Consider the following 9,756-nt stretch of genomic DNA (forward strand, 5'->3'; position numbering starts at 1 on the left):
GGGCGGCGGGGGGGGGGCGGGGGGGGGGGGGGGGGGGGGGGGGGGGGGGGGGGGGGGGGCGCATGCCAGCCAGGGGGGACGAGGGGCTAGGGTGGCCAGGTGCCCAGGTTTCGACAGGAAAGTCCGGTCGAAAAGGGGACCCGGCAGCGTCCAGTCAGATCTACTGACCGGACACCCAATGTCTGGTTGCTTTGGGCAGGGGAGGCGGGGAGATGTCGGGTCATCACCCGCACCAGCCCATGCTCAGCCGGGGCCACCTCCCACCTGCAACGGGCGGCTGTAGGGTCACCAGATGTCCTGATTTAATAGGGACAGTCCTGAGTTTGGGGTTTTTTTCGTATATAGGCTCCTATTACCGCCCACCGCCTGTCCCGATTTTTTACACTTGCTGTCTGGTCAGACGGCTGCAGCCCCCAGCCCCGGCTTCGCAGGTGAGTCCCTCCTGACGCGGGGAGCAGCGAGCGGGGGTGGGAGGCGAGAGAACTGGATGGGGCGGGGCCTCGGGGGTAGGGGTGGGGCAGGTGAGGTTCCTGCACTCCTGCTGGATTGGTTTTTAATTACCACCAAGCTGGCCCCCTCCAAGGGGCCCAGGATTTTTAGCCTCTTGCTAGCCCTGGGGCCGGCTGGTGGCCAGAGCCCAGCTCTGGCCCTCTGCAGCTTCCGTCCCGTGAGGCTGAGTGAAACCGGCACCGAGAGCGTGGAGCCACAGCCCAGCTGGTGCTGTGTCCGGACCGGCCTCCCTCCCTCCCTCGGAGCCCTGAACTCCCCCAGGCCTCGCTTTCTGCAGCCAGCCTCCCCAGCTCCCCCGGCTGGGAGCAGCCGCTGGTCTCTCAGCACAGTCCCTGCCCTTTCGGGCTTGCCAAGCGGCACCTGAGGCACAAGGCCGGGGTCCTGGGCTCTGGACCCAAGAGCCCCCCCGCCACCGGCACCTCCCCTTCCCATCTGAATGGGGGAGCCCGGGCCCCTGGCCCCAGCTAGGCCTGGGATGGAGCTGGGGGGATGGGGGGGCATGGCTGGATAGGAGCCAGTGAGTCCTGGGTGGGAGAACAGAGCCCCGAGCCTGTGGAGCTGGGACAGGCGCCTGGGCGAGTCCCCTGGGGCCTCTTCCAACAGCGCCCGTGGGACGGTGCTGCCCCCCCTCCATTCTCCCTTGGTTCTCTGGTGCCCAGGGCGTCCCCCTCACACCCATGCCAGAGGCTCAGGTACCCCACACACAGGTGGGCACCCCCCCCCCCCGCTCCTAGGCTGGCTCTGGTGCCTGGTTCAGAGAGGGGCTCCCTGCCCGCACGCTCTAGCACTGGCCTTGGGGGAGGGGGAGACCACGGACTGGGGCCCCCCAGCTCGCAGTGCCGGGACCCTGCCCCCCTCTGCGGCCCAGCCCGTGTCTGCGTTAGCAGCTCAGGCGGGAGGATTAACTCTCAGCCAGCGAGCGGGTGGCCCTGGGGCTAGCGGGGTCCTGCCACTGGCTGCACTCCCCGAGTGGGTGAAGTCACGTCTGGGGAAGGCTCTGAGCCCCCTGCTCCTAGCACAGAGACTTCCTCCCTGCCCACCCCACGCGCCCGGCTCCTGGAGGGGAGTGTGCCAGGGCCCATGCCGGGTGGAGGTCAGCAGGACGCCAGTCAGATGCTGCCTGGGCACCTCCAACACCTTCACCCAAGGGGGCACGGTAGCCTGACTCCCTCCGAGCCCTGGGCTGTGCTGGCGGGGGAGACCTCACCCCACAAGCTAAGGGGGGAGGGTGCTTCGTGCCCACGGGCTGGGCTCTCAGGGAGCACCCCCTGCCAGCTTCCCTAGCAGAGCTGGGGGCTGCAGGAGAATCTCACAGGCTGCAGCTGGGGGTCCCCCAAACTCTCCCCCTTTCTCCCTCCTGGCCTTCCTCCCCCTCTGCCCTGCCTTTCTCCGTCTCCAACCCCCCATTCTGCTCGCTCCCTGGAGCCTGCCAGGGGACGCAGCGAGGGGCTCGCTTTGCAGGGCCGTGCAGCGTGCGAGGCGGGGTGTGCGTGAAGGGCAGATGGGGGAGCGCTTCCTGGCCTGACGAGAACCGTGCAGGGCTGATGATGGATTCCTGTGGGAGCGGAAGCTGCCGAGGAGGCCGCGCCCCAGCGCATGCTCGTAAATCTCTGAGCACCAGCGAGCAGAGACCTCTGGCCGCCTCGTGACCTCTCTGGAGCAGCGCAGCCCCAGGGGAGCGCAGGAAGCTGTTAATGCCCTGTTCTGCTATTTCCTGCCAGGGGAAGCGACAGATGGGAAGTCTGGATGCCTGGGCTCTATTCTTGGGTCTCCCCCCCCCCCCCCGTCAGCTTGATGCCTCAGTTTCCCCTATGTGAAATGGATACGTAACCTGCGGGGCGAAGCACTGTGCGACCTAGGGCTGGCGAGATGTAAAGTATAATCACGGCCGAGAAGGAAACGGCTCCCCCCGGGGCCCTCTGTGCAGCCTCTGCACTGAGCCGTGGAAACGCAGCAAAGGCGGGTGGAGCGACTGTGGATTTTCTCATCGGCTCTTCGGAGGGGGGCTCCCAGCCATTTGGACCCGGGAGGCTACACCATGGCCTCCACGTATCCGCCCTGCAGGTCACCCTGGCCCTAGCCCCCCCTTCTCTGCGCTGGATTTGTGTCACTAAATGCCAAGCCCTCAGAGCTGACCCACTGCATGTGGTGGGGTGGGGGGACACAACACGAAGGGCCAATGGTCCATTGGGAACAGCACATGCACAAACACACACGTGCTCACACCCACTGCACAGCTACCACCACTGCACCTGCTCCAGGGCACATTGGATGGCAAAGCCTTCGTTTGCACACGCGCTGCAGGGCCTATCCCGGGGGAATTTGGCTCTGGCCTCCATAGACGCTGCATCTCCCGGCACGTTTTAGAACTAGTCCAGACAGAATCCAAACCCCATGCAGGTGCCTGCAGCTGCTCACCCCTGGATTCTGCCCGTGGCATTCACAAGCATTTGCACCGGCCCTGGGGACGGGTGGAAGATATTCACCAGACCCCACATTTTCACAACAGACTGTTCTGCTACAAACCCCCAGGGGAAAGCACGCTCGTCTATACGACCTGGGGCATGTGCCCAGCGAGGGAGCACCCCACGCACCACAGATAGGGAACAGCCTGGGGTGGAAACAGCCAGTCCCAACTCCGCAGCGTGCATTCACCAGCGACACCCTAGCTGGGCCGGCACCTGAGCAGCCCTGCCCGGGGGGAGGGTGGCCACGCGTTGGCCGGACAGCAGGCAAGCAGAGGAAAGCCGGTGTTAGCCATGCCCAGCTGTGTGACTCTCTCAGGGCCCCTCCAGGCACCAGAGCGGGTGTTCGTTAGGGTTTAATTAGCTTCCTTTCTCTGGTCTCTGCGGCCGCGGCTCTCCTCTGCCCACGAGGCCACGGGAACCACAGGGAGTGTCCCAACCCGGGGCTCCCAGCTGAGCGGGCCCGGGCGAGCGGCTGCCTGGGAATTTCACAGGGTTACAGCTCGGGTCTTAAAAAGGCAAATGCTGTGTTTAGCAGCCCCATGGACGGCAGGCACTGGGTGACTCAGCGATTAACAGACCAGCCTTACCCTCCTGGAGACCTGGGTTCGAAAGAAAGAGAACCGCTTGCTCCCATCCCTTCCCCGGTTTGTTCCCAGCCAGGTAAGAGCCGGCAGGATCAGTACTGCTCGTGTGTGAATGGCCCAGGATTGGAATAACAGGGTGGCTGTGGGTTGGGACTGAGGGGCAGAGCTCAGGACTGGTGGGGGGCTGAGGGGCACCAGGAGAGCTGCAGAGAGCAGTCCCGGGCTGGAAGGGCCAGGAGCTGATCTCCCTTGGCAAAGCCGGAGGGAAAGGGCAGATCTGGATTAGCTGTGTGTGCTGCTGGCCGCCTTTGGGGGCACCGCGCAGACTGCCTGTGGGACGCTGGCACAGAGGCTGCCCACACGAACCCTGGCTCTAATCCACAGTGCCCGCTGGAGGGCACGTGCTGGCACCCCCAAGCTCACATCAGAGCGAAGTCAGGAACGTGACGACTTTCTGAGGGCAGCCCTGCCACGTGCTGCGGCGAACCAGCAGGAGGCACTGCTAAGCCACACCTGCAAGTGCCCATCTCTAGTGCAGCGCTACCATTCTCCTGTGCCACCCGGCCCTCAGCATAGAGTCACCGCGTCGGGCAGCAACCACCTGGCCCAGAGAGAGGCCGCGTGACAGCGCAGTGCTGCCTGCCGGGCCCCTGGGGCTCTCCCAGCAGTGGTCATACCAGCACGTCTGGTGCAGGGGTTAAGCACGCTCAGATGTGTGGCTGGCAGGTGGGCAGCTCCCAGCCCTGACCGTCTGTTTGCAACGGGCTGCAGAGCTGTGACGCTTGGCATCAGAACAACAGCAGGAACTCACGTCCAGCATCCCACGCGCCAAGGGCAGGCTGGGCACTGGCGGGCAGGCTGCTGGTTTTCTGGAGCTGCATTAAGCACCCTCGCGGCAACCCTGCACCAGTCCCAATCTGGGTGAGGAGAGGGGCCCTGTCTCTTTAAACCTGGAGCAGGAAGCGAGCTGGAGTGGGGCTAGGGCTGGGGAAGCAGAGACACAAAAGGGCTCCCCCTGGTCTAGGAACATACCTTGTTTGGGGTTCAGCTGGGGAGGGGGGGGGTTAACGTTGTCACATGACCTGAGATCAATTGATTTGGAACTAGAATAAGAGTAAAAGACAATTTCTGAAGTTCACCCCTCCCCATGGAACCTGACCACGGGGAAAGAGCCTGCCACCAGCTTCCAACCTCCCTCCCCCCATGTATGTATGTACACCCCCCCGTGCACACACCCCTGCTCCCTGACAGGTGCCACAACCACCAATGCACTCAGCCCCCAGCCTCTCTCACCTCCCCTTCACCCCCATTCACACTAGCCCCCCCAGCGCTGACACTAACCTACCCCGAGGGATGACCGTGCGGAGCTCCAGAAACAGCAGCTGCTCCTCCGAGCCGAATCCAGCGCCCTGCCCTCGTCACACGCCCACGGTTCTCTAGAGGACGTGGCGCCCGGGAACACATGGCTGGTAATTGCGGCTGGCATCGTAAAGCTCAGCGGGCTGAATGAGAGACCCAGAGCTGGAGCAGGACGGGGCCAGAGCGACCCTGAGAGTGGGGGTGGGGGGACTGCAAAGGATGAATGTAAAAAAAAAACACCCCACGAGCATGGAGGGACCAAATGAGAAAGGCCGAGGCCCAAAGTGAGATTAAAGCGGCTAGGGGCGTAAAGGGTGACAAGCGAACATCTCACCAGTACACGACAAGCCAGAGCAGGCCCATTACTCAGCGAGGAGGGAAAGCCAATGACAGACGAACTCAGCGATGGCGGAAGGGTTAAACGCCTGGTTTTCTTCTGTTTTCACCAGAAAATGACAGCTCCGGCAACTGGACAACTAACATAGTGACCACCAGTGCACGTGGGGTAGGATCGGAGGCTCGGACAGGAAAACAAGCTCAGGACTTGGACAAGTTAGAGGTCTTAGGGTCTGTCTACGCAGTAACTAGCCACCCGCGGCTGGCCCGGGCTAGCCGACTCGGGCTGCGGGGCTGTTTCATTGCTATGCAGACTTCCAGGTTCGGGCTGGAGTCCCGGCGCTAGGACCCTGCGGGGTTGGAGACATTCCCTTCAAATCGGCAGGGCCTGAGGAAAATACACCCTGGAATACTTGACGAACTGGCTGGAGATCTCGGAGCCATTAGCAATTAGACAGGAGAGATCCAAGATGACTGGAAAAGGCGCACGGAAACCGTGTGATCAGCCCAGGTCGGTCGCTGAGGGGTCCAGCTGGGAGGGGGTCAGTGGGTTGGCGATGCTGCTAGACCCGCATGGTGCGCTGGCCCCTGGGTGCGGAGAGAAGATGTGATAGACGCCCCAGGCTCAGGACGGACGGAGATGCCCTCTCGGGCTGTATTGGACAGGAGGGAACAGGATGATAGCTGGACAGATCCAAGTCCCTGCTCGCAGCCCATCCCTCCTGGCCGGTGGGAGAGCTTCCCGCTGGCCAGTGAGCCGCTCCCACCAAGCCCCCTCTCTTCTGGGGGGCAACTCTCAACAAACGCCCCGAAGGGGGCAAACGGGGGGGGGGGGGGAGAGGACTTGGGACCGAGCAGGAAGATGGCTAAGGGCCAGATTCTGCTCTCTGGCACTGGTGTAAATCCGCAGTGGTGCACACGCGTGCGAAGGCAGGATCCCACCCAAACGCGGCTGCGTTGAACCTTCTGTTTGGATTTCTCTGGGATGAGGTTACCGCGCCGGTAGTTTTTCCACCAGGAGCTCAGTTACGTCGGCCGCGGTGGGGGCCAGCGGGGAGGCCGGAGCCTGCACAGGCCAGCGCACAGGCTGCTACTCCAGGACCCATCTAGCTGCTGCCCTTCGCCTGTCAACTGAAAAGCATCTGGCAGGTCACCCAGGGGTCACTAGCTGCCACATGCGGCTGTTTGGGAAGACGGGAGATGGGAGACGGTTGAAATGCCAGCGGAATCTTCCGGCTGATAAACATGGACCCCCCCCCCGCGCGCCTGCAGCGTTGCTGACTTGATCTCGGGTCCCTGGCCTGGCTCTGCCGAGGGCCTGCCCTGAAGTCTACTAACCTCACAGAGAAAAAGTGACCAATGGATTCTTCCCGGCTCGGGTTGAGGGCCTCTCTGGTGACTGGGGAGGATTTGGGGCTCTCCCAGGGTGCTCAGCACGGTCATGAGCATCTGGGCACCTCCAGGCGCTGGAAGGGGCTGGACACAAGCTCACCCAGGCAGCCTGCTGGGTCCCTCGGGGCTGAGACTTTTCTCACGCACAGCTACAAATGTTATTGGCCGGGGGAACCGGTTCTGCTCCTTTAAAAGGTCCAGTGCCTGCGTGTGCCTCCCATCACACCTGCCACACCAGAAGGGCCAGGCCGGGTCGGCCCGGGAGTCTGGATGTTGCTTCCCCTGCCAAGCGCTGCGCGGTTTCTGTTCCATGGAGGCTTTACGACGGTCTGCCATTTTAAAGCAGTGGTCCCCAATGTGGTGCCCATGGGCGCCATGGCGCCCGCCGGGGTGTTTATGTGCACCCGCCTACTGACAAGGGAGCGCGGCCGCCGGACAACCCGCCACCGAGGCACGTGGCCGCCAGACAACCAGCCGCCGAAATGCCGCCGAGAAGCGGCAACGCCAAGAAGCGTCGCCGCTGAAATGCCGCTGCTTCTCAGCGGCATCGCTTCTTGATGACGCCGGTTCTCGGCGGCATTTCGGTGGCTGGTTGTCCAGCACCCGCCACACTCTTCTGGGAACATGAATATGCTATTGCAACAGAAAGGTTTTAAAGCATTGGTCTGGGCTGCAGCGAGGCCCCGGCTGAAGTTCCTGAGCGGAGTCTGGGGAACTCGGTGACTGGACCTGGGCTCTTTGAAGCATGTTCAGAGCCAACTAATGGGAGGTCAAAGTTCCACGCTCGGGGTCACTTATCTCAGGCCGGGGAGATTGTACAGCTGCAGCCATGGGACACTGCTACAATCGTCCCCTGAGGGCAGACTGGACTTCACACCCGGCCAGCCACGTGTACAGCAAACCCAGGGATCAAAATCACACGGCAGCCGAACCCAGCCTGAGATCCTGAGCTGGGTCGGGACGCGGCTAGGCGGGGTTCGGGGTCAGGGTAACGGTCGGTAAACACTCAGAGCAAAGCACGCCGAGGAGGGAGGGAACTGGGACCGGGAACCTGAGGCTGCCTAGGTGTGGCTGGGAGCTGCCTCGGGCCATCAGTTGTTCAGCTGAACTGCGCCCAGAAATCAAAGCCGATGGCACTGGACGGGCCGGGGAGGCTGCGGACTGGGGCACGGTGGGGACAAAGTCCCGGAGAACACACAAAGGCATCGGTTCCAGGGAGAGGGGCTGAGCGAGAGCAGATCACACCCATCTGCAGCGTCTCTGATCTGGGGCTGGCTCCAAAACCCATGGGCGGCACTGGAGAGACCCGAGCCTGCAAGGAATGAATTCTGAGCGGGTGCTGCAGTCGTCTCACACACAGCTCAGGGCAGGCCCGGGGCTTTTACGGGTAACAGACGAGACGCCCCAACTGGAGTGTTACGGGAATGGTCTGTACTGCGTCCTCTGCATGGGAACGAGCCCGCACGGCCCCCCCGTGCTGCTCGTCACTGTTCTCCTCATCTGCCAGCCCGCAGCGGAGGGCTCGCCACGGCCCCAGGCTGCTGTCAAAGTCCTGGTGCTCCTCTTGCTAATTGTGCAGAAAACACTCGTCTCAATCGCTCTTTTTTAAAAGCACAAGAAAGCATAACTGGGTTTGAAAGAGAACTAGACAAGTTCCTGGAGGACAGGTTGTCACAGAGTCCCCCATCCCCAATGTCACTGCCCTGCTCCATCACACCGGTCCATCAGGGGCTGTTAGCCAGCATGGTCAGGGATGCAACCTCGTGCTCAGGATGTCCCTAGCCTCTGACTGCCAGAAGCCGGGAATGGGCGACAGGGGATGGATCACTCAACGATTCCCTGTTCTGTTCATTCCCTCTGAAGCACCTGGCACCGGCCACTACTGGCAGACAGGATCCTGGACTAGATGGACCACGCACTGACCAGTCTGGCCATTCTTATGTTCCTATATCCTCTTCCCTCCCCTCCCCACACGTAACAGGGACTAAAAGAACTTTGTTAATAATGTCGGGGCTGAGACGACCTGTGTGGAGTTTGAGCCCCACAGGAAAGTGCTGCAGAAAGCTCTGGGTGAATCAAAGCAGGAATACCATTCCTGTACCCAGTCCCCTCTCCCACCAGTGCCCCACTTCGGAGGAATATGGCATACTCCGAGAACTGACCATATGCGATACATGCGTCCGGGGGACGTTTCTGTCTAACCCTGTCAGACAGTGGTAGGTTTGTATCCTGAGCTGTAGATTTGGTACCCCAACACACATCACTATCCTTACTATTCGGGGTTTGAGTCCCTCTAATTTCTTGGCTGGAGTGATATCTTGTGGCAGTGAGTTCCACAGGTTCATCACATTACTTAAAAACACATTGTCCGGGTCAGTTTTGAATCTGTTGCTTTTCAGTTCTGCTGAACGTCACCTTGTGCCTGTGTTACAAGACAGGGTAGAAACAAACGCCCAGTGACTCGCCCCCCCCCCCCCTCCACGCTCTGTACCCGTCCACAGCACTCCTTGCTCAGTGCGATAGCCCTGATCTTTGCCAGGCTCCTCTTAAGGCAGCTCTCCAGGCCTGCAATCATTTTTACAAGCCTGTTTCTATTTCTGCTCTATCCTTTTTGAGACGAGGGGACCAGACCTGAACACGCTCTCCCATGTAAGGGCATCCCACCGATTTAGAGCTTCATTCTCCAGCCCTCTCTCAGTGGGGCCTAACAACTTACCTGCATGTTTGCCCACCGCTGCACACGTCACCGAGCGGCCCACAATGATGCCTGGATATTTCCCCTGAGCGGTTACAGTCAACTGAACCCAGAACCGTGTGTGTGATCGTTTGAAAGCATCCTTCCAATCTGCCCTCCTTGCACTTGTTTAACCAGCCGTCACACTGCCCAGGCACCCAGCTGTGTTCAGTTCCTCTGAAGCTCCCCACGCAGTCTTGTCTAGAGCTGACCCTGGTCCAATTCCCACGGCAGTCAACAGGTGCCTTTCCACTGACTGCAGCAACAGCTAGGCCAGGACATCAGCAAAACAACTGTCCGACATCGGCACATTTTCCCACCTTCATGAGTGGCGGGGGGAGAGAGACGGAAACGTGGCTGAGGGGTGCAGAGA

The 9,756-nt window shown here is 61.4% G+C and overlaps 1 protein-coding gene across 2 annotated transcripts in view; it reads right to left on the reverse strand.

The window, feature by feature from the left end:
* The window catches only part of IL11RA (interleukin 11 receptor subunit alpha), a 40,745-nt gene extending 31,359 nt beyond the window's left edge, over positions 1-9,386 (reverse strand). The window contains exon 1 of one of the 2 annotated variants that reach the window (XM_034774212.1): positions 4,908-5,133. In XM_034774212.1, the coding sequence (XP_034630103.1) occupies positions 4,908-5,048 (141 nt within the window). In that variant the 5' untranslated portion in view covers positions 5,049-5,133. Of the gene's footprint in view, positions 1-4,907; positions 5,134-9,365 lie in introns of those variants that run through there. The other variant, XM_034774216.1, reaches the window with a different exon arrangement.
* Between the last annotated feature and the right edge of the window lie 370 nt (positions 9,387-9,756).

The sequence above is a fragment of the Trachemys scripta genome, chromosome 6, assembly GCF_013100865.1.
Source record: "Trachemys scripta elegans isolate TJP31775 chromosome 6, CAS_Tse_1.0, whole genome shotgun sequence".
NCBI lineage: Eukaryota > Metazoa > Chordata > Testudines > Emydidae > Trachemys > Trachemys scripta.